Raw genomic sequence first — 27,566 nt, 5'->3', positions numbered from 1 at the left:
TCAGGAGGCAAATTCCCAGTCAAAGCTGAATGAAATTCCCATGCCATACTCAATCCTCCCTCTATTTCCCTGTCTCGTTCCCTCTCTCTTTCACCCTCACTTCATTGGTTCTCCAATCTTATTCGCTTGTCTCTCTTTTTCTCCATAGCCAAATCCAAAGCTCTACCCCCCACCACACCCTGCTTCTCTCTCTTTGTCTGTATTTGTGCCACAGAGTTGCTCTCTCTGCTCAATGTAGTCAGGTTGGGTGGTAAGAGGGGAATGTATAGCAGAGACGATGGGTCTTACAGAGTGTGGGAGATGAGAGTGAGGGTTTTTTAGGAACAAGAGTGCGGAGCACGAGTGTGTGTGTGTGTGAATATCCATGGGGGTGAGCTTCTCCTGTGTCACATTCCATCTTCCAGGGATCGATTCCTGCCTGCTGAGAGACGGACCTGGAAAACTTTGGAAAATCATTCTTGGAAAACTGTGATTGGAAGCTGGAAAGTCTTTTAAAACCATCCCTATATCTCTTTGTGACTTCATATTGTTGCTGTAGGAGTGACTCCCCCTCTGCTGCTGTTGTTTTTGGGTCTCTGGGCTTTGGATAGTGGTCTCACTGGAGCCGCGCTGATGCTCTCCCGGATTACTACGGCAGAGGAGAGGAGGGGAGAGAACATGGAACTTCAAACGTGTTTCGTTGGAAGGGATTTATAATCTGGATCATGGATATGTAAGTATGCACAGTACTAGAGTCTTTAGTCAACAAGCAACTACAGTCTTTTCTATATGTAAATGGAATCCTTAATATAAATACATCTGTCTTTAGACTTAAACATAGCACTGCTAGCACCACAATGCTTGTTGGGAGTGATATTGCAAACGTCTTGGATAATAGAAAAAGTTGTGCTGCCATGTTTATTGACTTTTACAAAGCTTTTGACGGTGTTGATCATGGAACTCTGTTAAATCAGCCGTCTTCGATTGGACTGGGCTCTGATGTTTGCTTATGGTTCAATAATTATCTCCATGAAAGAACCCAAGTCATCATGGTAGATGGTATCAAATCGGAGTTTCTGGCGTTTCAAAAAGGTGTCCCATAAGGCTCAGTACTATCTCCACTATTGTTTTAATATCTATATTAATAACAGAAAATGACAAAATGAGAAATTGTCAAATTAATTTATACTCTGATGTTACTGTGTTATACTTCATCGCTCTTACTATTGGCCAAGCATTTTCACATTTGAAATCTGATTCTGGCATTTCAGAAGACACTTTCTGATCTTAAATTGGTGCTAAATGCTAACAAAACAACATATATTCTCTTCTCTAGACTACATCATTTTTTATTTACAGTTGCAAGAAGAGTATGTGAACCCTTTGGAATGACCTGGATTTCTGCATACATTTGTCAAAAAAATGTGATCTGATCTTCCCCTAAGTCAAAACAAGACAAAAACAGTGTGCTAAAACTAATAATTTGTCTATGTTGAATACATAATTTAACATTCACAGTGTAGGTTGGAAAAAGTATGTGAACCCCTAGGCTAACGACTTCTCCAAAAGATAATTGGAGTCAGGAGTCAGCTAACCTGGAGTCAATAAGACAAGTTTGGAGATGTTGGTTAGAGCTGCCTTGCCCAATAAAAAACACTATTTGCTATTCACTTGAAGCATTGCCTGATGTGAACCATGCCTCGAACAAAAGAGATCTCAGAAGACCTAGGATTAAGAATGGTTGACTTGCATAAAGCTGGAAAGGGTTACAAAAGTATCTCTAAAAGCCTTGATATTCATCAGTCCACTGTAAGACAAATTGTCTATAAATTGAGAAAGTTCAGCACTGCTGCTAATCTCCCTAGGAGTGGCCGTCCTGCAAAGATGACTGCAAGAGCACAGCGCAGAATGCTCAATGAGGTTAAGAAGAATCCCAGTGTCAGCTAAAGACTTACATAAATCTCTGGAACATGCTAACATCTCTGTTGACGTGTCTACGATACGTAAAACACTAAACAAGAATGTTGTTCATGGGAGGACACCACGGAAGAAGCCACTGCTGTCCAAAAAACCTATTGCTGCATGTCTGAAGTTTGCAAAAGAGCACTTGAATGTTCCAGAGCGCCACTGGCAAAATATTCTGTGGACAGATGAAACTGAAGTTGAGTTGTTTGGAAGGAACACAACACTATGTGTGGAGAAAAAAAAGGTACAGTACACCAACATCAAAACCTCATCCCAACTGTGGTGGAGGGAGCGTCATGGTTTGCGCTGCTTTTCTGCCTCAGGTACTGGACAACTTGCTGTCATCGACGGAAAAATTTATTCCCATGTTCATCAATACATTTTTGCAGGAGAATGTGAGGCTATCTGTTCGACAATTGAAGTTCAACAGAAGTTGGGTGATGTAACAGAACTACGACCCAAAACACAGAAGTAAATCAACAACAGAATGGCTTCAACCGAAGAAAATATGCCTTCAGGAGTCCTGACCTCAACCCGTTTGAGATTCTGTGGCATGACCTCGAGCGCGGTTCACACCAGACATCCCAAGAATATTGCTGAACTGAAACAGTTTTGTAAAGAGGAATGGTCCAAAATCCCTCGACCGTTGTGCAGGTCTGATCCGCAACTACAGAAAACATTTGGTTGTGGTCATTGCTGCCAAAGGAGGGTCAACCAGGGTTCACATACTTTTTCCACCCTGCACTGTGAATGTTTACACGGTGTGTTCAATAAAGACATAAAAACAAATAACTGTTTGTGCGTTATTAGTTTAAGAAAACTGTGTGTCTATTGTTGTGGCCTAGATGAAGATCAGATCAAATTGTATGACCAATTTATGCTGAAATCCAGGTAATTCCAAAGGGTTCCAATACTTTTTCTTGCCACTATAAATGACTATAAAATTACTAGGCTAAATGGTATAGAAATGGAACTAGTTCCTTATTATACATATCTTGGTAAATGCCTAGATGACAAGTTGTCTTTCAAAACACATCTGAGCTGGTAAAAAAGTTGAAGTTCGAGATTTGGTTGATTTTACAGAAACGAAAGCCTGCTCATCATCTGCTAATAGGAAGAAAATGGTTCAGTCTACCTTTGTGTGTGTATTGGATAATGGGGATGTTGTTTACATGCAAGCTGCAGCGTCCACAGTTAAACCTTTAGGTGCTGCTGTATGTCGTTGTGCTCTGAGATTCATTACTGGCTCTGTGTCACGTTTGTCTTCGGGTGAAAGAGAGGAGGACCAAAATGCAGCGTGATGATAATCCATATTTTAAATGGGATACTTAAACAACGAACAAAACAATAAATTGCCAAATCAACGAAGCCGAAACAGTCCCATACCGTGAACACTGGTAACAGGAACAATCACCCACAAAATACCCACAGAATATGGCTGCCTAAATATGGTTCCCAATCAGAGACAACAATAGACAGCTGCCTCTAATTAAGAGCCAATCTAGGCAACCATAGACTTACAAAAACACCTAGATAGGGTTCACCACTGTTCCTTATATCTACAAGTAGGTTGGGTCTCTTTAACCGACAGAAGGGAGCAGTAGTTTGTTATTTACAGTGCCTTGCAAAAGTATTCGGCCCCCTTGAACTTTGCGACCTTTTGCCACATTTCAGGCTTCAAACATAAAGATATAAAACTGTATTTTTTTGTGAAGAATCAACAACAAGTGGGACACAATCATGAAGTGGAACGACATTTATTGGATATTTCAGACTTTTTAACAAATCAAAAACTGAAAAATTGGGCGTGCAAAATTATTCGTCGCAAAGTTCAAGGGGGCCGAATACTTTCGCAAGGCACTGTACCTATAAAGAGTTCATGCAAAAAACACGTCCAATGTATCTGACATCTCTAATCTCTTATAGAATTACTCATTATAAAACTAGGTCAATGAATTACATTACACTTTCAGATCCCTCCCAGTTTCTACACAGATCGGAAAATGCGCCTTCAGTTATGCTGCACTTTACATAATGAACAATTTACAAAAAACTCTTAGAATAGATGTTCCGGTCCCTCCTTAGGAAATAAAACAAAATCGATATCTGATCTGTTAAATGCTAATTGTGGATGTTTTTCTTAATGCGTATATATGTCTTTTATTTGTGCATATATGTGCTTTTTCTTTGTATTGAAAACAGGGCTCAGTTGATCTGCTGTATAAATAAAATGAATAATAATAATAATAATAGTCCTTTAACGTTTCTGATGGATGATTTGGAAATAGGACAAACATGTGTGACATTGTGTGTGTGTGTGTGTGTGTGTGTGTGTGTGTGTGTGTGTGTGTGTGTGTGTGTGTCTGTGTGACATTGTGTGTGTGTGTGTGTGTGTGTCTGTGTGACATTGTGTGTGTGTGTGTGTGTGTGTGTGTGTGTGTGTGTGTGTGTGTGTGTGTGTGTGTGTGTGTGTGTGTGTGTGTGTGTGTGTGTCTGTGTGTGTGTCTGTGTCTGTGTGTCTGTGTGACATTTTGTGTGTGTGTGTGTGTGTGTCTGTGTGACATTGTGTGTGTGTGTGTGTGTGTGTGTGTGTCTGTGTGACATTGTGTGTGTGTGTGTGTGTGTGTGTGTGTGTGTGTGTGTGTGTGTGTGTGTGTCTGTGTGACATTGTGTGTGTGTGTGTGTGTGTGTGTCTGTGTGACATTGTGTGTGTGTGTGTGTGTGTGTTTTAGGGTGTGTGTGTTGGATAATGTGTGGTATCTAGAGAAGCATAATAACAGCTTGTCCTCCTCACTCCACCGCTGTCTGTGGGTTGGGCTGCAGGGTTTAGGAAACACACAGCCACTGGCCCCAGCAGAGAGTCCGTTAAATTAATTTATCAATGGGGGGGGGGCTTCAGAAAGGCCTGATGCCTCATATCAGAGGGATCTCATGGGGGGGATGGGAGGAATCAGTTGCAGTGAAAATATCCGCTACGCTCACTCTCAGCACTAAATCTACAAACCTATATTATTTCCCTTTCTTACTCTCACTCTCCATCTTTGTCTGTAATTCCCATTCGCTCTTTAAGCAGATTCATGAGATGATAAAGGGATACTTCAGGATTTTGGCAATGAACCCATTTATCTACTTCCCCAGAGCCAGATTAACTCGTGGATAACATTTTTATGTCTCTGCGTTCAGTTTGAAGGAAGTTGCTATCTAGTGATAGCTCAATTGCTAACTAGCGTTAGCGCAATGCCTGGCAGCCAATGACTGCAAGTCTATGGTAACTGCTAGCATGCTAGTAGATACCATAGACTTCCAGTCACTTCCAGTCAACGCCAGTTAGCATTGGCATACTGGATGCAGACACATAAAAATGAGATCCACAAGTTCATCTGATTCTGGGGAAGTAGATAAAGGGCTTCATTGCCAAAATCTCAAAGTATCCCTTTAAAAGCAGAAAGAGAGAAAAGGCCAATGTCACTATGCATCAGTCTCAGAGTCAACACAGGCATGCTTTTTGAGCTAAATTTGGTCTGGAACCTGGAGGCATGGTTTCTCTGGAATATTAAGGCCAGTGTGGTCAGAGCTTTGTGTGTGTGTGTGTGTGTGTGTGTGTGTGTGTGTGTGTGTGTGTGTGTGTGTGTGTGTGTGTGTGTGTGTGTGTGTGTGTGTGTGTGTGTGTGTGTGTGTGTTTTGTCATGATTCTGCACACACTGGTCAGAGTCATTCCAAAGTGGGGTAGGAGTTGAGCAGTGTAGGAAGCCCAGTTTAAAACAGCGCAGGGACTCTGTACAACATTGGACTATTGTGCTGTAAGGCACTGTGTGTCTGTCTGTATACATCTTTGTGTTTTACCAAAGCGATAGGTTTAGTACCTGCTTTTCTACAGAAAGAGAGTGGTGACTTGAAGAAGAAAACAGAGAGAAGGAGACATAGAAAGAGGAGAAAACTAATTAGAAGGATAAGAAAGAAGAGTTCATGAACTGTTGAGTGTTTAGTCGAGTCAATCTAACTGTATCAGACTGTAATCCGTTTAGTTGAGCGTTCTAACGAACTGTACCGATGTCTAACGAGCTGAAACCACCGTTAATTAACAAGGCGTGTGTGAGCCGAGTCTGACTCTTATAAAACTCACCTATCATATCAGCTCAGTTTGATTGATAAGGAAATCTGACAAACCATGCATAGATATTAGTAGATTTAATTTCACCTTCAGCTGATCTGTGGTCAGTTCTCAGCTACATTGTTCTCTTGTTCTCTCCTTTCTCTCTCTCCGTCCATCACAAAGCTGCATTCCTGGATTGTTTCACTGACACCTGTGTGTCAAGCACACACGCACACACACACACGCACACACACACACACACACACACACGCGAACACACACACGCACACACACACACAGGCCACGCAGAGCGATGGAGAAAGGAAGTGATATGGAAAGAGAAGGAGAGAGATTTGTAAAGGGTGGTGTTCAGCCTGAGGTTGTGTTTTGTTTTTCTAATGAGGGTGAGAAGGTCAGCCCCCAGGAAGGAACACACACACAAACCCTACTCCCCATCTCAACCAGCTGTGATACTGTGGTTGCATTTAGACAGGCAACCCAATTCTGATCTTTAGCCTGTCTAAACGTAGTAGCCTACAGTTCCCTGTTCCTCATTTTTGGTACTGTCAGTATCATCTCCATGGAGGATAGATTAAAGACATGCTCTGGAACAGATTAAAGACATGTTCTGGAACTTTGGCGACTTCCAACTATTCTTTAACCTCCCGCTTTGGGCTGAATGAGTCAACGTGTAGTTCATACGTGCTTAATCTATGAGCAGAGTTACTGTTTTACTTCAATTAGCCACAAAATCTCTAGTTTGAAAGCGACTGTTTTTCTGGAAGCTGTGCTGCGCCATTTTCCCTACATTTTCCCCTCGTGGGCCAGCCTCCTTGAAATTCGAGTTCCAGCCAATCAGCTTTAGCCCTCGTCATTTCAAATCAAATCAAATCAAATGTTATTTGTCACATGTACCGAATACAACAGGTGTAGACTTTACAGTGAAATGCTGAATACTTACAAGCCCTTAACCAACAATGCAGTTAAAAAAAAATACCTACAAAAAATAAGAATAACAAATAAAAGTAACAAATAATTAAAGAGCAGAAGTAAGAAAAACAAATAATTAAGGCTATATACAGGGGGTACCGGTACAGAGTCAATGTGGAGGCTATATACAGGGGGTACCGGTACAGAGTCAATGTGGAGGCTATATACAGGGGGTACCGGTACAGAGTCAATGTGCGGGGGCTCCGGTTAGTTGAGGTAGTATGTAGATGTAGGTAGAGTTATTAAAGTGACTATGCAGCTAGATAATAGCAGAGTAAAAGGGGGGGCCCAATGCAAATAGTCTGGGTAGCCATTTGACTAGATGTTCAGGGGTCTTATGGCTTGGGGGTAGAAGCTGTTTAGAAGCCTCTTGGACCTAGACTTGGTGCTTTGGTACCGCTTACCAAGCGGCAGCAGAGAGAACAGTCTATGACTAGAGTGGCTGGAGTCTTTGACAATTTCTAGGGCCTTCCTCTGACACCGCCTGGTATAGAGGTCCTGGATGGCAGAAAGCTTGGCCCCAGTGATGTACTGGGCCATATGCACTACCCTCTGTAGTGCCTTTGGGTCGGAGGCCGAGCAGTTGCCATACCAGGCAGTGATGCAACCCATCAGGATGCTCTTGATCTTTTGAAGATCTAAGGACCCATGTCAAATCTTTTCAGTCTCCTGAGGGGGGAATAGGTATTGTCATGCCCTCTTCACGACTGTCTTGGTGTGTTTGGACCATGTTAGTTTGTTGGGGATGTGGACACCAAGGAACTTGAAGCTCTCAACCTGCTCCACTACAGCCTCGTCGATGAGAATGGGGGCGTGCTCGGTCCACCTTTTCCTGTAGTCCACAATCATCTCCTTTGTCTTGATCACGTTGAGGGAGAGGTTGTTGTCCTGGCACCACACAGCCAGGTCTCTGACTTCCTCCCTATAGGCTGTCTCGTCATTGTCGGTGATCAGGCCTACCACTGTTGTGTCATCAGCAAACAGGGATTACAGGAGAGGACTGAGCACGCACCCCTGAGGCGCCCGCATGTTGAGGATCAGCGTGGCGGATGTATTGTTACCTACCCTTACCACCTGGGGGCAGCCCGTCAGGAAGTCCAGGATCCAGTAGCCAAGGGAGGTGATTAGTCCCAGGATCCTTAGCCTAGTGATGAGCTTGGAGGGCACTATGGTGTTGAACGCTGAGCTGTAGTCAATGAATAGCATTCTCACATATGTGTTCCTTTTGTTTAGGTGGTGTGTGGACTGCAATAGACTGCAATAGAGATTGCATAATCTGTGGATTTGTCAGGGCGGTATGCAAATTGGAGTGGGTCTAGGGTTTCTGGGACAATGTTGTTGATGTGAGCCATGACCAGCCTTTCAAAGCACTCCATGTTATTTTCTTAACATACCCACTGTTTACATAGACAGCCCAATTTGCCTGAATCATGCTTTCCACTCTGCATTGGATGAAGTGGTGTTTTCACAGTGGAGGGAGAAGGGGCTCACAACAATTGGTAATCTATACATAGATGGTCAGTTAGCTTCATTTCAACAATTACAGGGAAAGTTCAACATGCCAACAACACATTTTTTCAGATAACTCCAAATCAGGAATTTCATAAGGACACATATCCCACAGTATGGCATGAAGCCAAATAGTCCTACATTAGATAGCTTGATCCTTGTCAAACCCCATTCAAAAGGGTCGGTCTCTAGACTGTATGATGTGCTACAGGCCCATAGAGGTATCCACAGACACCATTAAAAGGACTTGGGACAGAAATCTCAGATGAGGTTTGGGTATAAGCTCTCAGGAATATAAACCACAGTTCAGTGAATCCCAGACACAACCTTGTACAGTTTAAGGTGATACACAGGTTACATTACTCAAAAGTGAAACTGCATAAAATATTCCCGGACACCTCACCACTGTGTGAGAGGTGCAAGCAGGATGAGGGGACGTTGACCCACTTATTCTGGACATGTCCTAAGTTACATGCTTACTGGGCTCTCCCTTTTGATGACTTATCTAAAGCCTTCAATAGAGTTCTAGCCCCAGACCCATTGATCGCTCTGTTTGGTACAGTTGATGGGAATAACCAGGAGGGGAAGGCTGTCTATCTTTGTACTAAATTAGCCAAAAGGCTCATATTGTAATTTTAGAAATTGGAGACTGTACCTACCTTTGAAATGTGGTTACGGGATTTAGGGAATGTAATACAGATGGAAAATACTCGATACAATACCTCCAATAGAAGTCCAATGTTTTACTAAATGTGTCAGCCGATACTGGATAAATGGTCTAGTCCCGCTTCATAACTGGGTTGACGATCTGCTGCTACTCTGTGCTGTACTCCACTCAATATTTATTTTGGGCTTAACTACACTGCTTGTAATGACTATATGCTGTCTTCCTATACATGTACCACCTAATAGGATTTTGTTTTACTTTGTGTATGTGTGAGTTAAGTTTTGTTTTGTCCTCTACATTGGCCATCCCATTCAACAGTACAATGAATGTCAATGTTTTGTACTGCTGTCTTTTTTAATACATTTTTTATTGGAAAATAATAAACACATTATAAAAAAATAAGCTAAATAAAACCCGCTGGCACAGCAGAGAGCCGTCCACAACACGTCCACACACACACACACATACTATATATATTTTATATGCCCAATAAATGTTAACTTCACATGAAAAGAGTCATGTGTAGAAACTGATTCTTGTGGACGTGTTATGGGCGGCTCTCTACTGTGCCAGCGGCTTTTCATAGGGAATCCTCGTTCCTACACTAGTAAGAGCTGTATCTCCTCTCACATGTGCTGCCAAGCTGGGTCATCGGTCTCTCTGTGCAGAATGTGCTTCCTGCCTCTAGGAAGGTGTACGTCTGGATAACCTGGTTGCCTTTACTGTGTTTGACCTTTACTGATACAATAGCAAGTATAAATTGTTGGTCGCTGGTCACGGTATACCCGACTGCTGCTTCTGATGACTGTTCTGCTGTTTCCCATCAATACGAAGCACATTTGAGTGAGTTTGGCGACACACACTGCATTTGAGACGCTTATTGCAGTCTCTTGACGTGTCCACTTGACAAGCAACCAAAACAAATTCTGTTTCCCTTTAGGAAACCAATCTTCTCCCTGTGGCTCCTTTTCCTAAGTCGTGGACACAGCTCCAATTCCTGACTGCAGTTATAGAACAGACGTGATGTGTTGGGGTTGTGTGTGTGTGTGTGTGTGTGGGGGGGGGGGGGGGGGGGGGGGGGGCTAGACATGTGAATGAGCCTTGACTGCAGCCTTTGAGTCTTGCTTCTGGATTGTGTTGGATCTTGAATATCACCGAACACCGGATGTGTGGCCATTCTCACATGTTATTTAATGAACAGGATGAGATCAAGGAGTCTAGCACGCCTGCCATGGCGCTCCTGTAACTCACAAGCAGCTGACCTCCACCTGTCCCTGAGCTTGAAGGGTAGTTTCAGGATACAATTGGCTCAGCGTGGTCCGGGTTAGGGTTTGGCCGGGGTAGGCTGTCAATATAAATAAGAATTTTCTCTTAACTGACTTGCCAAGTTAAATTAAATAAAAAATAAAAATACTTGTAACCCACCGATGGTCTCCATGGAAATGAAAAATAAATCAAATAAAAATGATGTTTTTTAAGCTGGAGGCCAGATCCATCTCCTCCATATCTTCCATTGCATTACAACAACCTCTGAGGTATAACGCATAGGCGTGTCATGCCATGTGGTCTTCGGGTTTTGATCCTAGGCCAGCTAAAAGCCTTCTCCTTGTATGCCTTGGCAATCTTGTATTCATTACCATAGATCTCCTGTAATAAGCCTTTCTGATAGCCCTTGACCTAACTAGCTCTCGAGGCTGCCCTCTGGTGTACAGTTTGAGGAAGTGCAGTTTCTCCTGGCTAGTTTGGGCTCTATTCTCTATACCATGTTCAAATGACTGAATGAAGGACCTGTACTGCAAAATGTCACCATCAAAAACACTAGTCTCTCTGGGTGGCGGAAAGATGTTGCTGTTTGACTAACATAGCAGTCTTTGGAGATGAGAGGGTTTTCTTGTGAAATGTCCTGAAAGTCTTGGCTGTTTTCCCCATAGTCGGTCAGCACAGAGGGGCCTTGTCCTGTATAGACTGGCAGACTTGGGTTAGAGTCTGGTGGTGCAGCAGTGTTCTCTCTATGAGCAGCTGTCTGAATCCCACTGTGTCCTGACAGTTCAGATTGAGCTGAAACACTGGGAGCCTGGGCTGATTGAATGTCAATGTGCTCAATGACTTGGGGTCCTTCTTTGAGATGCACACTTGGTGCATGTCTGGCTGAAGTGCCCCTCTTCCCTGTGTGAAATTCAAGGTCTGAGATCCTGTATCTCTCTGCCATTTCCTCAAAGTTGTCATTCTATTGTTGTTGAAATGGCATTTCTTTCTTCCCTGCAGATGTCAAGACCGTGAGCTTTACAGAGGCAGCTGCTATTTCAATTTACAGCTCAAATCTCCCTGTTTTCCTCTGTCTTTTGTTGGTTTAATTCCTCGTCCTCGTCCTCTAGATGGGTTTAATTCATCCTCCTTGTCCTCTAGATGGGTTTAATTCCTCATCCTCTAGATGGGTTTAATTCATCCTCCTTGTCCTCTAGATGGGTTTAATTCCTCATCCTCTAGATGGGTTTAATTCATCCTTCTTGTCCTCTAGATGGGTTTAATTCCTCATCCTCTAGATGGGTTTAATTCATCCTCCTTGTCCTCTAGATGGGTTTAATTCCTCCTCCTTGTCCTCTAGATGGGTTTAATTCCTCATCCTCTATATGGGTTTAATTCATCCTCCTTGTCCTCTAGATGGGTTTAATTCCTCATCCTCTAGATGGGTTTAATTCATCCTCCTTGTCCTCTAGATGGGTTTAATTCCTCATCCTCTAGATGGGTTTAATTCATCCTCCTTGTCCTCTAGATGGGTTTAATTCCTCATCCTCTAGATGGGTTTAATTCATCCTTCTTGTCCTCTAGATGGGTTTAATTCCTCATCCTCTAGATGGGTTTAATTCATCCTTCTTGTCCTCTAGATGGGTTTAATTCCTCGTCCTCCTCCTCTAGATGGGTTTAATTCCTCCCCCTCGTCCTCTAGATGGGTTTAATTCCTCCTCCTTGTCCTCTAGATGGGTTTAATTCCTCCTCCTTGTCCTCTAGATGGGTTTAATTCCTCCTCCTCCTCCTCTAGATGGGTTTAATTCCTCCTCCTTGTCCTCTAGATGGGTTTAATTCCTCCTCCTTGTCCTCTAGATGGGTTTAATTCCTCCTCCTCCTCCTCTAGATGGGTTTAATTCCTCCTCCTTGTCCTCTAGATGGGTTTAATTCCTCCTCCTTGTCCTCTAGATGGGTTTAATTCCTCCTCCTCCTCCTCTAGATGGGTTTAATTCCTCCTCGTCGTCCTCTAGATGGGTTTAATTCCTCCTTGTCCTCTAGATGGGTTTAATTCCTCCTCCTCCTCCTCTAGATGGGTTTAATTCCTCCTCGTCGTCCTCTAGATGGGTTTAATTCCTCCTCCTCCTCCTCTAGATGGGTTTAATTCCTCCTTGTCCTCTAGATGGGTTTAATTCCTCGTCCTCCTCCTCTAGATGGGTTTAATTCCTCCCCCTCGTCCTCTAGATGGGTTTAATTCCTCGTCCTCCTCCTCTAGATGGGTTTTATTCCTCCTTCTTGTCCTCTAGATGGGTTTAATTCCTCCTCCTCGTCCTCTAGATGGTGTTTGAACTTGAGAGCAGCAGCCTGTGCTGTTAATGCTGCTCTTTCAGCCTCTGCTGGGATGCAGGCTGAGGATGTGGAGGATTCACCAAAGCTGAACTCCTGTTAGACCTGCGGCTGGAGGTTTGGGACACTCTGTCAGTAGGATTAACATCTTCTTTCTCACCAATGTGTTTATCAGGTTTCTCTGGTGCTGGTGCTGTACCTGAAATCCATTTGGACATAGTACCAAGAAATGCCTTAATATTCTGCCATTTGGGTTCATAACAATTCAACATATCATTGTTTTTATTTCATCCTCAGGTATCATGTGATGATAGGAGTCGATAACATCTTTGAATCCACTCAACATTTCATTGTTTTTATTTCATCCTCAGGTATCATGTGATGATAGGAGTCGATAACATCTTTGAATCCACTCAACATTTCATTGAACTGGACCATTTTTATTTATGTTTTTACTATTTCAACATTCTTATTGTCAGTCATCAGATGAGTAACAATCTTCATTTTGCGTGTCAAATTTCCCAGTTTACCCCTGCTGGATTTGGGAACGTTCTCCTTCAAGGCCGTTCCTGATAAAGGCTCCTCCACTAGCGCCATGTTGCCCCCACACACACAACGCTATATGCAGTAGGAGAATTCTCTTCGGTCATATTCCCTCAATAGGCGATCACATCAATATCAATATCTATTTCAACATGGAACCATGAACATGGATCAATAAGAGCTCCTTTAACAGTGTCACTATATCAATCATCTTCACAGTTTGGAAATCGAATTCTGTGGATTCGATCCTTTGTCCAAATAAGTCACTCCAATAGCAACATGTCCATTACTTTGAATGCATGATAAATGTAGGCATAAACACTTCCATATACCCATCAATCAATGCAGAAGTTTGTGCATTTCTTTTCTACTCCATTCATTGGCTGTACGTCTTTCCAAACAATCCAGTTTTTCAATTCCAACCAAGTATTTTCCAGCTAAGTATTTTGACTAAATGTAGTGGCTAAATTGTCCAATATAATTGTCCCAATACAATTTCCATTCTAATTCCATTCTTAGCCACAATGGAGAGTTGTGAAATGTTAGTCTTGACGCAGACAAATCCAATTGGCCAGAGTTTGATTCAAGTTGAAAATTAATAATTTATTTATTTTGTTGTTATTCTGGACACAAAATTGTAAAGAAAACTCTACCAAAACTAATTCTGATCATTTAAACTAAAGAAACAAACAGCATGGTAAACATTGTCTGGTATGGTCAAAAGACTGCTGCCATTCCAGTCACTCCCAGAAGGCATTGGAGAATGTCTGCCTTTCAACTGTATTCTCCATTGGCCAGTAGAGGGGGTATACACACATACAACAGAAATTCATCATGAATTGGAAACATACTAAAATGTACAATATAACCTATATGGCTCCTACACAGTGCTTTCTCTCATGTTTAAGTTCTTTCATATTTCTGGTGCGTGTGTGCGTGCGTGCGTGCGTGTGTGTGAGTGTGTGCGTGCGTGCGTGCGTGCGTGTGTGTGTGTGTGTGTGTGTGTGTGTGTGTGTGAGTGTGTGTGTGTGTGTGTGAGTGTGTGTGTGTGTATGTGTGCTTGCGTGAAGGAGAGGAGACAAACCAAGGCTGCTGTATTTTCTGTCTGTAATATGAGTCCTACGTGTGTAGGAGGGAAGAGAATGAGAGGTGGAGAGGGGGAATGGATGAGAGGGAGAAAGTGGGGGAAGGGGAGAGGGGGAATGGATGAGAGGGAGAAAGTGGGAGAAGGGGAATGGATGAGGGAGAAAGTGGGGGAAGGGGAGAGGGGGAATGGAAGAGAGGGAGAACATGGGGGAAGGGGAGAGGGGGAATGGAAGAGAGGGAGAAAGTGGGGGAAGGGGAGAGGGAGAACGTGGGGGAAGGAGAGAGGGGGAATGGAAGAGAGGGAGAACGTGGGGGAAGGTGAGAGGGGGAATGGAAGAGAGGGAGAACGTGGGGGAAGGGGAGAGGGGGAATGGATGAGAGGGAGAATGTGGGGGAAGGGGAAAGGGGGAATGGATGAGAGGGAGAACGTGGGGGAAGAGGAGAGAGGGAGAAAGTGGGGGAAGGGGAGAGTGGGAATGGATGAGAGGGAGAACGTGGGGGAAGGGGAGAGGGGGAATGGAAGAGAGGGAGAACGTGGGGGAAGGGGAGAGGGGGAATGGAAGAGAGGGAGAAAGTGGGGGAAGGGGAGAGTGGGAATGGATGAGAGGGAGAACGTGGGGGAAGGGGAGAGGGGGAATGGAAGAGAGGGAGAACGTGGGGGAAGGGGAGAGGGGGAGAAAGTGGGGGGAAGGGGAGAGGGAATGGATGAGAGGGAGAACGTGGGGGAAGGGGAGAGGGGGAATGGAAGAGAGGGAGAAAGTGGGGGAAGGGGAGAGGGGGAATGGATGAGAAGGAGAAAGTGGGGGGAAGGGGAGAGAGGGAGAACGTGGGGGAAGGGGAGAGGGGGAATGGAAGAGAGGGAGAAAGTGGGGGGAAGGGGAAGGGGGAATGGATGAGAGGGAGAATGTGGGGAAAGGGGAGAGGGGGAATGGAAGAGAGGGAGAACGTGGGGGAAGGGGGGAGGGGGAATGGAAGAGAGGGAGAACGTGGGGGAAGGGGAGAGGGGGAATGGAAGAGAGGGAGAACGTGGGGGAAGGGGAGAGGGGGAATGGAAGAGAGGGAGAACGTGGGGGAAGGGGAGAGGGGGAATGGATGAGAATGTTCATGTGGTCCAAGGAACCAGGCTTGCCAAACCATGAAAGCAGTGCTGCCTCGTTATGTTTACAATCTGTCCTTTATGATGTTTTTCTCTGACATATTTCTTCCCTTCACTAAATACTCTCTTTGTGTCATCTCCTTCTGATCAGGGAAACGACACTGGGTTTGGGTAAAAGCTGAGTGGTATTTCTGGGGTAAATCACTGTGACTTGGAGAGAACGTTTAGTGGTAGGACTTCCAATTACAGAGCGCTTTTGTAGCTTTATTGACTACATACAGATGAAGGATCTTAATTTGACCCTGCTTGTCACAGCAGGAAAATAATCCTGCAGCATCAGGAAATGTGAATTATTATGTTGATTATAATTTATTGACATTTTTTGTAGGGGTTGATCCTACATCTGTGACTCTATTGGAATGTTTTCAGGGGGAAAATGGAAACCAATAATTGGGGGGTATTCTACGAGTTTTCCTATGAGCACTCTGTAATTTTCTCTAGCTTCGTCAGACAGCCCCATAGTCACCCAGAGCCATCAGGGTAGGAGACAGGGTTCATCGCTGGTTCGATGTTTATGTGACACTTTGATTGAACATGTGGCTAACGAGGAGACAGCAGGATGCAATCATTTCTCAGACTTTCTCGTAAATTATGCAAGAATTATGAAATCATCTAGAATTATCGGATTTGTCACTCACTACTCTCTCTCTCTCTCTCTCTCTCTCTATCTCTCTCTCTCTCTCTCTCTCTCTTTCTGTTTGAACCTTACAGTGACAGAAAAGACTGCTGTCCTGTTCTCGGCTGAGTGGACCAGTGCATATTTCATAGAAGACAGAAGAGAGAACCCAGTACAGACTTTATGGAAGGGGGTAGCCAGAAATTGTTTCCATAAAACCATACAGAATTAAAGACCACAGTCAGCCAAGTCTGACTTATACACAGAAGATATGAGCCTTGGCCTCTCTCATGCCAGAGAGAGACAGTTAGTGACATCATCATGAATGCCCCGCCCACAGGAAGCCCTAGCCAAAATATGGAGGTGAAGGTGGTCTCCCAGGAGATGGCTTTGTTTAGCAACGCCCTGGCAGCCTACACCTTCATAGCAGGTAAACAGTGACTGAAACATCAGGTGTTATTGTTGAACTGTTTGAATATTTGTTGTTACAAAAGATGATAGAAAAACATGTTCAGGTGTCTGTCAGTGTAACCTGGATAAAGAAATAAATCACTCTTTCTCTTTTATTTTCTGCTCTCAATCTCTTTGTCTCTCTCTCTCCTCCTCCCTCTCTCTCTCTCTCTCTCTCTCTCCCTCTCCTCCCCCTCTCTCTCTCCTCCTCCTCCTCTCTTTCTCTCTCTCTCTCTCTCTTCCTCCTCCTCTCTTTCTCTCTCTCTCTCTCCTCTCTCTCTCGCTCTCTCTCGCCTCTCTCTATCTCCTCCTCCTCTCTTTCTATCTCTCTCTCTCTCTCTCCTCTCTCAATCTCTTTGTCTCTCTCTCCTCCCTCTCTCTCTTTCTCTCTCTCTCTCCTCCCTCTCTCTCTCTCTCTCTCTCTCTCTCTCTCTCCTCCTCCTCTCTTTCTCTCTCTCTCTCTCCTCTCTCTCTCTCGCCTCTCTCTCTCTCTCTCCTCCCCCTCTCTCTCTCTCTCTCTCTCTCTCTCTCACCATCGTCCTCTCTCTCTCACCCTCCTCCTCTCTCTCTCCCTCCCCCCTCTCTCTCTCTCTCTCTCTCCTCCCCCTCTCTCTCTCTCTCTCTCTCACCATCGTCCTCTCTCTCTCACCCTCCTCCTCTCTCTCTCCCTCCCCCCTCTCTCTCTCGTCTCAGACCAGCCTGAGCGAGTAACTCTGGTGTTTGTTAGTGGTGTGTGTGTGGGTCTCCTCCTCACCCTCTGTGCCCTCGTGGTCCAGATACACTGTCGCACTGACTGTCACTACAGTAACCGACGACGACATCACCATCAGCATAGCAACAGGCATCACCACCATCACCATGGGGACCATCCCTGTCACCATCATCTCCAACCTGGCAACCCTAACACAAGCAATCCCGGCGTAACCACAGAGACGAGTAGAGACAGCGAATCAGTGGACTGGGACGACGGGACTTCTGACCTATCGGCTCGACGACGGAGGCGATTTGAGAGAACGCTGCTGCACACTAGCATGTTCACATCCATAGAAGGTAAACACACACACTACGTTGGAAACTCTTAAGTACTTAGTGTTTTTTTATGGTTAAGTATACAATACATTATTGAATTAATGTTGTTGGTTTGGTTGTGTTTTGGTCTGTAGAGTTGGAGCGAGCTCAGAGGGTTGAGGAGAGAGAGAGGATCATACAAGAGATCTGGATGAACGGACATCCCGACGTCAACACTGTCACACGCAGCCTCAACCGATACTACTGACAGGGACAGAGAAAACATGGCGAGAAAACAGATGGATGGACAGACAAACGGACAAAGAGGAAGGATAATATACACTTTTAGACAGGGTCGCATCGAGAGGCTCATGAAGCACCCTGTTAGCCAGGGTGAGTGGGTACAATGACACTGGACCACAGAACCATGGGTGTGTCCTGAGAACACCAGACTGATGTCACGACAGGTTATGAACCCGGGTCCCCCATTGGAGAAACCAACGTCTTGACCATTAGACCAAGAGGAAAGGACCAAGAGCAACCATGAACCTGACTCCACTACACTTAACCCACAGCTTTTAGATCTGTGATGAGGAGAATGCCTCCTGATTGTGGACCAGGATGGTTCCTCCGGGGTCAGACCCCTTTCAAATACTGAGGTGGATGATGTCACCACCTAGTGGACACCATCCCCATCACCGTTGACAAAGGCCCACAATTCACCTCTGTGGAAAACTCTGATTTCCTAGCCGAACGTACCGCACTACGTTGTACCTGACTGGCACGGTCATACACAGCACGGTTCACTACCAGGACAAGGACCACAGAGAAAACCTGTTAACTAAAACATTTCATGTTTGCCTTCACTCAATCTTAATGTGTATTTAATTGATCCACTCTTGTCTTTTGTAAATAAATTCATTTTTTATAAAATAGCAACACTTTGTTCGTTTGTCTCGGGGATGCTTTTAAGGGTTGTTGCAGGGGAAAATTTAGTTTTGTATTTTTAAGATGGAGCAACAATCATTCCTCAGAGAGACTGTGACAATAAAACTATGTGTTTGGTTGTCAGCAGAGGACTATTAATTAGGGACCCTTAGTCACGACAGACAGAGGCAGTGCTCCAATCCAATCCAGTCAGCTCCTGAGTAGTTCCCTTCAGTCCCCCTATAGCCCTTCAGAAAGATAGATGGAGACACCACCATATCGCAATAATACACATGTGTTAGGTGCTTATTTCACACACATGTGTTAGGTGCTTATTTCACACACATGTGTTAGGTGCTTATTTCACACACATGTGTTAGGTGCTTATTTCACACACATGTGCTTGTTTGAATTGGAAATGTATTTTTTCCTTTTCATATCCCAACTCCACCTGAGACACCCATTGAGAGGGTCAGCCATTGCTAACGCCGATCTGGTCCCTTCAGCTCTGCTAAAACTGAAGCGGTAGCTAGACTCTCTACGATACGTGTTGCTTTTGGAGTGCACACTACATTGTCATGTTTTTAATGGGGCATCACAAGGTAAACTGTGCAGCACTACATTGTGATGTTTTTAATGGGGGATCACAAGGTAAACTGTTCAGCACTACATTGTCATGTTTTTAATGGGGGATCACAAGGTAAACTGTTCAGCACTACATTGTCATGTTTTTAATGGGGGATCACAAGGTAAACTGTTCAGCACTACATTGTCATGTTTTTAATGGGGGATCACAGGGTAAACTGTGCAGCACTACATTGTGATGTTTTTAATGGGGGATCACAAGGTAAACTGTGCAGCACTACATTGTCATGTTTTTAATGGGGGATCACAGGGTAAACTGTGCAGCACTACATTGTGATGTTTTTAATGGGGGATCACAAGGTAAACTGTTCAGCACTACATTGTGATGTTTTAAATGGGGGATCACAAGGTAAACTGTGCAGCACTACATTGTCATGTTTTTAATGGGGCATCACAAGGTAAACTGTGCAGCACTACATTGTGATGTTTTAAATGGGGCATCACAAGGTAAACTGTGCAGCACTACATTGTCATGTTTTTAATGGGGGATCACAAGGTAAACTGTGCAACACTACATTGTGATGTTTTTAATGGGGGATCACAAGGTAAACTGTGCAACACTACATTGTGATGTTTTTAATGGGGGATCACAGGGTAAACTGTGCAGCACTACATTGTGATGTTTTTAATGGGGCATCAAAAGGTAAACTGTTCAGCACAATAGTATTATCTCTGCATTATTTCTGGGTGTTTCCCCTAGCTTGTCGCCGGTATTGGAAAAACTGTGTAAAGTGAACACTTGTTTCTCTGTGAGAGAGGTTCTCTATGTACAGTATGTATGCATCCTTCCTCTCTTCCTTGAAGTAACCACATATCTGAGATAGGTGCATAGGTGAACACAGTAGGATAGAGGATAGGTGAACACAGTAGGATAGAGGTTCAAGCAGTAGGATAGGTGAAACACAGTAGGATAGAGGATAGGTGAACACAGTAGGATAGAGGTTAAAGCAGTAGGATAGGTGAACACAGTAGGATAGAGGATAGGTGAACACAGTAGGATAGAGGTTAAAGCAGTAGGATAGGTGAACACAGTAGGATAGATGATAGGTGAACACAGTAGGATAGAGGTTAAAGCAGTAGGATAGGTGAACACAGTAGGATAGAGGTTAAAGCAGTAGGATAGGTGAACACAGTAGGATAGAGGTTAAAGCAGCAGGATAGGTGAACACAGTAGGATAGAGGATAGGTGAACACAGTAGGATAGAGGATAGGTGAACACAGTAGGATAGAGGATAGGTGAACACAGTAGGAAAGAGGATAGCTAAATGCAGTAGGAAAGATGATAGGTGAACGCAGTAGGATAGAGGATAGGTGAACACAGTAGGATAGAGGATAGGTGAACACAGTAGGAGAGAGGATAGGTGAACACAGTAGGATAGAGGATAGGTGAACACAGTAGGATAGAGGATAGGTGAACACAGTAGGAGAGAGGATAGGTGAACACAGTAGGATAGAGGATAGGTGAACACAGTAGGATAGAGGTTAAAGCAGTAGGATAGGTGAACACAGTAGGATAGAGGATAGGTGAACACAGTAGGATAGAGGTTAAAGCAGTAGGATAGGTGAACACAGTAGGATAGAGGATAGGTGAACACAGTAGGATAGAGGATAGGTGAACACAGTAGGAGAGAGGATAGGTGAATGTAGTAGGATAGAGGCTTTGCCACCTTGCTCTCACTTATACAATCATCATACAGATCAGTGGTTTCCTCAAGGAAGGGAAAAATAAATACAATTGATGTGAAGGATAGAATTTAAGCACTCAAACAGGGAGTGGATGACTAAGACCACCACTCTGCACATTAATTGAAGAATAAAACCCTCTAGAAGCAAATTATGTGCCTGCTCTGTTCTGTTCTGTTCTGCCCTATTCTGGTCTGGTCTGTTCTGTCCTGTTCTGGTCTGTTCTAGTCTAGTCTGCCCTGTTCTGGTCTGTTCTGTTCTGTCCTGTTCTGGTCTGTTCTAGTCTAGTCTGCCCTGTTCTGGTCTGTTCTATTCTAGTCTGCCCTGTTCTGGTCTGTTCTGTTCTGTCCTGTTCTGGTCTGTTCTAGTCTAGTCTGCCCTGTTCTGGTCTGTTCTATTCTGCCCTGTTCTGGTCTGTTCTGTCCTGTCCTGTTCTGGTCTGTTCTAGTCTAGTCTTCCCTGTTCTGGTCTGTTCTAGTCTAGTCTGCCCTGTTCTGGTCTGTTCTAGTCTAGTCTGCCCTGTTCTGGTCTGTTCTAGTCTAGTCTGCTCTGTTCTGGTCTGTTCTGTCCTGTCCTGTTCTGGTCTGTTCTAGTTTAGTCTGCCCTGTTTTGGTCTGTTCTGTCCTGTCCTGTTCTGGTCTGTTCTAGTCTCGTCTGCCCTGTTCTGGTCTGTTCTGTCCTGTCATATTCTGTCCTGTCCTGTCCTGTTCTGGTCTGTTCTGTCCTGTCCTGTCCTGTCCTGTTCTGGTCTGTTCTGTCATGTTCTGTATTGTTCTGGTATTTCCTGTTCTGGTCAGGTTTGTTTTGTTTTGTTCTGGTCAGGTCTGTCCTGTTCTGTTCAGGTCTGTTCTGTCATGTTCTGTATTGTTCTGGTATGGTCAGGTCTGGTCAGGTCTGTCCTGTTCTGGTCTGTCCTGTTCTGGTCTGTTCTGGTCTGGTCTGGTCTGGTCTGTTCTGGTCTGGTCTGTCCTGTTCTGTTCTGTTCTGTTCTGGTCTGTTCTGGTCAGGTCTGTCCTGTTCTGGTCTGTCCTGTTCTGGTCTGTTCTGGTCTGGTCTGGTCTGTCCTGTTCTGTTCTGTTCTGTTCTGGTCTGTTCTGTTCTGGTTAGGTCTGTCCTGTGAGCTTATACCGTCATCTGCTGTTAACTATAATATACTACACTTTTCCCATCCCTCCAAAACTTGGCAGTAGGCATGAATGGGGCTTCCTCTCCTCATCTCCTTTCCTTCATGTGCATTCAGTACAGATCATTTAACAATTTGATCCATGAATAGCAATTTCTATCTGTAGTGGTCAAGGAATGACATGTCATCAGCAGTGGTGTAAAGTACTTGAGTAAAAATACTTTAAAGTACTACTTAATTAATTAGTTTTTTGGGGGTAAATCTGTACTTTACTATTTATATTTATGGCAACTTTTACTTTTACTTCAATACATTCCTAAAGAAAATAATGTACTTTTTACTCCATGTATTTTCCCTGACACCCAGAAGTTTTACATTTTGACAGGAAAATGGTCCAATTATCAGGAGAACATCCCTGGTCGTCCCTACTGCCTCTGATCTGGCAGACTCACTAAACACAAATGCTTGGTTTGTAAATGATGTCTGAGAGTTGGAGTGTGCCCCTTCCTATCCGTAAATAAATAAAAACAAGAAGATTGTGCTGTCTGGTTTGCTTAATATAAGGAAGTTGAAATTATTTATACTTTTACTTTTGATACTTATATATATATTTTAGCATTTCCATTTACTTTTACTTAAGTATATTTAAAAACAAATACTTTTAGACTTTTACTCAAGTAGTATTTTACTGGGTGACTTTCACTTTTACTTGAGTCATTTCCTATTAAGGTATCTTTACTTTTACTCAAGTATGACAATTGAGTTCTTTTTCCACCACTGGTAATGAGAGGGACATGAAAAAATAGTTGTGTTGTTTTTTTGTTGTTGTCTCTTAAACAATAGAGTAATAGCACAAATCTTTGGTAATATTCTTAGTTGTTTGGTAACCATCAGGATAATAATATGTTATTCTAACACAGGAGACTAATAATGTATCAACTATCTAATAAAAGGCATGTTGTACCAATTTTATTCATCAGTTGAAAAATACTGAACAGAAATCACAGACTGTGGCTTTAATGCGAGGCCATGACGTCAGAAGCAGTCTCCAAGGGATAACGGAGCAGAGCACAGGGGTACCCTACCTTGGAACGGACGAGTCAATACTGCTGCGTGGGATTCATCGCAACATTGCAGATCAAGATTCTTCATCTCCGTGATGAGACAATACACCACGGCCCGGGCCATGGCCAGTCGGGGAGGCTCGTGCGTGTCCTGCTGCCATGTTTGCGTTTTCGCATTTACTGCATTTCTCATTGTGGCTGAGCGGACTGCGCGTAAGTATCACTGCCTAAACACACACGCACATCCCTCCAGTGATGGAGATAGGCCTGTATTCTCTCACCACACCTAGGCTACAATCATAACAGTACAGTGTCAAACCAGGGAGGGTTGCATGACGGTTTCATTGATATTTCCCAAAGTCTTTTATTTTTAATCTGCATTTTCAGATGCATTACAATCTTTATAGGTGCGTGTATTGCTTGTGTTCGATGTAGGTGTGAAAACTTGCAACAGCAGCCGCGAACAACATTTCTGCTGTAGCTAAAGTCATGCTCATAGAAAAGTGGCGCATTTCTGTCATATTCGAGCGCCTTTTTCTGTATGCCATAAATGGATAGGGGAATGGGCGGATCCTACTCTCCCCAACTGGTCGGGCTGCTCCGGCAGATGGTTAATATTACTGGGACAGGAAGGGGGGGGGGGGGGGGTGGAGTGGAGAGGAAAGGGAGAGGCGGACATAGAGCACCGCATCGTTCAGTAAGTGGTTCTCTAGAGGCAGGAGGCGCGTGCATTTTGTAGCCTATTAGAGATAAGGGACAGCAGCATCACCCAGGCCCTACCCTGTCCTCAGCCTATAGTCATGATAGAGGTCACACACACACACACACACACACACACACACAGAGATGTTGAAACTGCCCTCACTGTTCTACTGCTTATCACACTTGCCGTTTGGGAAAATACATTACACATTCGTTAGATAATTACATATTGATTACGTTTTAATTAGCCTTCTCTGTGTCTTGGGTGTTATGGACAATTTGGTACCAGGTGTGTCCTGTTTGGTACCAGGTGTGTCCAGTTTGGTACCAGGTGTGTCCTGTTTGGTACCAGGTGTGTCCAGTTTGGTACCAGGTGTGTCCTGATTGGTACCAGGTGTGTCCTGTTTGGTACCAGGTGTGTCCAGTTTGGTACCAGGTGTGTCCTGTTTGGTACCAGGTGTGTCCTGTTTGGTACCAGGTGTGTCCAGTTTGGTACCAGGTGTGTCCAGTTTGGTACCAGGTGTGTCCAGTGTTTTATGTTGACCTAAGTACCAACCAGTGCCCATCATTGTGTAAAGACCAGCTGCCAGTACACTAGAAAATACAGTATGTGTATCTGTGTGTAGATGTCCTGTATCACCTCCAATAATCTACCTGTGTGTGTGTTTGTCCACAGTGATCTACTGTTTTGTGTACTACCTGTGGGTGGGGCATAATTACTGCTACGCCCACTGGGCGGGGCTTACGGCCTTGTTCCTCCTCCCTGGGTGGGGTCCCCAGTTGCTCAGTTGGCTGTGGTACCAGGCGGATGGACGAATACGTAGCAAAGACCTCAAATGGACTCACATCCTGCACCTGGGCATCTTTAGAAGGTAACGTACCCGCGTTGGTACCCTCTTTGGCGTTAGAGGTCCGGGGTTAGAGGTCAACGATGAAACGAGAACACTGTGTTGTTGTGTTCCAGGTTATGGGAGACTATGACGTCCGCTAGAGAGGATCAGTGCAGTGAGATAATGCAGCAGGCTGACGTTTCAGCCCTCCGCCTGTTGGAGGCGCTGGTGGTCACTCTGCCACAGACCGTACTGCAGACCTACGTCCTCATCTGTACAGATGTAGGACTATCTTCACCAGGTATGTGTCTCTGTGTGTTTGTGTTGTTTTTGTTTTAGGGGGTAGATCAGCTTTAATATCACAGATAGATTGTCGCTTCCATCAATGTACAGTTGAAGTCGGAAGTTTACATACACTTAGGTTGGAGTCATTAAAACTCGTTATTCAACCACTCCACAAATTTCTTGTTCACAAACTATAGTTTTGGCAAGTCGGTTAGGACATCTACTTTGTGAATGACAAGTAATTTTCCCAACAATTGTTTACAGAAAGATTATTTCACTTATAATTCACTGTATCTCAATTACAGTGTGTCAGAAGTTTACATACACTAAATTGACTGTGCCTTTAAACAGCTCGGAAAATTCAAAAAAATGATGTCATGGCTTTACAAGCTTCTGATAGGCCAGTTGACATCATTTGAGTCAATTGGAGGTGTACCTGTGGATATATTTCAAGGCCTACCTTCAAACTCAGTGCCTCTGCTTGACATCATGTGAAAATCTAAAGAAATCAGTCAAGACCTCAGAAAATAATTTGTAGACCTCCACAAGTCTGGTTCATCCTTGGGAACAATTTCCAAACGCCTGAATGTACCACGTTCACCTGTACAAACAACAGTACGCAAGTATAAACAACATGGGACCACGCAGCCGTCATACCGCTCAGGTAGAAGAAGTGTTCTGTCTCCTAGAGATTAACGTACTTTGGTGCAAAAAGTGCAAATCAATCCCAGAACAACAGCAAAGGACCTTGTGAAGATGCGGGTACAGAAACCGGTACAAAAGTATCTATATTCACAGTAAAACGAGTCCTATATCGACATAACCTGAAAGGCTGCTCAGCAAGGAAGAAGCCACTGATCTAAAACTGCCATAAAAAAGCCAGACTACGGTTTGCAACTGCACATGGGGACAAAGATTGTACTTTTTGGAGAAATGTCCTCTGGTCTGATGAATCAAAAATAGAACTGTTTGGCCATAATGACCAAATGGGTTTTCCAAATTAACAATGACCCCAAGCATACTTCCAAAGTTGTGGCAAAAATGGCTTAAGGGCAACAAAGTCAAAGTATTGGAATGGCCATCACAAAGCCCTGACCTCAATCCTATAGAACATTTGTGGGCAGAACTGAAAAGTGTGTGCGAGCAAGAAGGCCTACAAACCTGACTCAGTTACACCAGCTCTGTCAGGAGGATTGGGCCAAAATTCACCCAACTTATTGTGGGACGCTTGTGGAAGGCTACCCGAAGCGTTTGACCCAAGTTAAACAATTTAAAGGCAATGCTACCGAATACTAATTGAGTGTATGTAAACTTCTGACCCACTGGGAATGTGACGAAAGAAATAAAAGTTGAAATAAATCATTCTCTCTACTATTTTTCTGACATTTCACATTCTTAAAATAGAGTGGTGATCCTAACTGACCTAAGACAGGGAATTTGTACTTGGATTAAATGTCAGTAATTGTGAAAAACTGAGTTTAAATGTATTTGGCTAAGGTGTATGTAAACTTCCGACTTTAACTGTAAGTCCCAAGCTTCAGCGAGTTTTGCGTAATTTCTAATAACCCATATATTATTTTCTAAATATAAATATACAGTGCCTTTGGAAAGTATTCAGACTCCTTGACTTTTTCCACATTTTGTTACGTTACAGACTTATTCTAAAATGAATTAAATAAAACATTTTCCTTATCAATTTACACACAACACCCCATAATGACAAAGATAAAATCGTATTTTAGAAATCTTTGCTAATTCATTAAAAGTAAAAAATGGAAATATAACATTTACATAACTATTCAGACCCTTTATTCAGTACTTTGTTGAAGCACATTTGGCAGCTATTACAGCCTCAAGTCTTCTTGGGTATGACGCTACATGCTTGGCACATCTGTATTTGGGGAGTTTCTCCCATTCTCAGAAAGATCCTCTCAAGCTCTGTCAGGTTGGATGGGGAGCGTCGCTGCACAGCTATTTTCAGGTCTCTCCAGAGATATTCAATGAGGTTTAAGTGGCTGAGCCACTCAAGGACATTCAGAGACTTGTCCCGAAGCCACTCCTGTGTTGTCTTGGCTGTGTGCTTAGGGTTGTTGTCCTGTTGGAAGGTGAACCTTCGTCCCAGTCTGAGGCTCTGAGAGCTCTGGAGCAGGTTTTCATCAAGGATCTCTCTGTACTTTGCTCCGTTCATCTTTGCCTCGATTGGTCTCCCAGTCCCTGCCGCTGAAAAACATCCACACAGCATGATTCTGCCACCACCATGCTTCACCATAGGGATGGTGCCAGGTTTCCTTCAGACATGACGCTTGGCATTCAGGCCAAAGAGTTCAATCTTGGATTCATCAGACCAGAGAATCTTGTTTCTCATGGTCTGAAAGTCTTTAGGTGCCGTTTGGCAAACTCCAAGCGGGCTGTCGTGCCTTTTACTGAGGAGTGGCTTCTGTCTGGCCACTCTACCCGTAAAGGCCTGATTGGTGGAGTGCTGCAGAGATGGTTGTCCTTCTGGAATGTTCTCCCTTCTCTAGAGAGGAACTCTAGAGGTCTGTCAGCATGACCATCGGGTTCTTGGTCACCTCCCTGACCAATGCTCTTCTCCCCCGATTGCGGCCAGCTCTAGGAAGAGTCTTGGTGGTTCCAAGCTTCTTCCATTTAAGAATGATGGAGGCCACAGTGTTTTT

The 27,566-nt window shown here is 44.0% G+C and overlaps 2 protein-coding genes across 4 annotated transcripts in view; both read left to right on the top strand.

Moving 5' to 3' along the window:
- The first annotated feature begins 573 nt into the window (after positions 1 to 573).
- On the top strand, positions 574 to 21,121 carry LOC118944331 (protein eva-1 homolog A-like). 2 transcript variants are annotated; one of them, XR_005039570.1, is made up of 5 exons: positions 574 to 712; positions 16,270 to 16,604; positions 17,318 to 17,674; positions 17,788 to 20,271; positions 20,361 to 21,121. XR_005039570.1 is itself a non-coding variant. In XM_036962915.1 (4 exons), exons 2-4 carry the CDS (start codon positions 16,496 to 16,498, stop codon positions 17,898 to 17,900), a joined length of 579 nt encoding a protein of 192 aa, XP_036818810.1. In that variant the 5' UTR covers positions 574 to 712; positions 16,270 to 16,495; the 3' UTR covers positions 17,901 to 21,121. The 2 variants fall into 2 exon arrangements, 1 of the variants encoding a protein (XP_036818810.1); XM_036962915.1 differs by having other exon boundaries at positions 17,788 to 21,121.
- A 1,943-nt stretch (positions 21,122 to 23,064) lies between these two features.
- The window catches only part of LOC110505887 (XK-related protein 5), an 11,799-nt gene continuing 7,297 nt past the window's right edge, over positions 23,065 to 27,566 (top strand). For both annotated transcript variants that reach the window (XM_036963144.1, XM_036963143.1), the window contains exons 1-3: positions 23,065 to 23,287; positions 24,453 to 24,648; positions 24,741 to 24,907. In XM_036963144.1, the coding sequence (XP_036819039.1) occupies positions 23,170 to 23,287; positions 24,453 to 24,648; positions 24,741 to 24,907 (481 nt within the window). In that variant the 5' untranslated portion in view covers positions 23,065 to 23,169. The remainder of the gene's footprint in view (positions 23,288 to 24,452; positions 24,649 to 24,740; positions 24,908 to 27,566) is intronic.

Source organism: Oncorhynchus mykiss, chromosome 25 (genome assembly GCF_013265735.2).
Source record: "Oncorhynchus mykiss isolate Arlee chromosome 25, USDA_OmykA_1.1, whole genome shotgun sequence".
Taxonomy (NCBI): Eukaryota; Metazoa; Chordata; class Actinopteri; order Salmoniformes; family Salmonidae; genus Oncorhynchus; species Oncorhynchus mykiss.
This window is presented reverse-complemented; position numbering and strand designations above follow the sequence as displayed.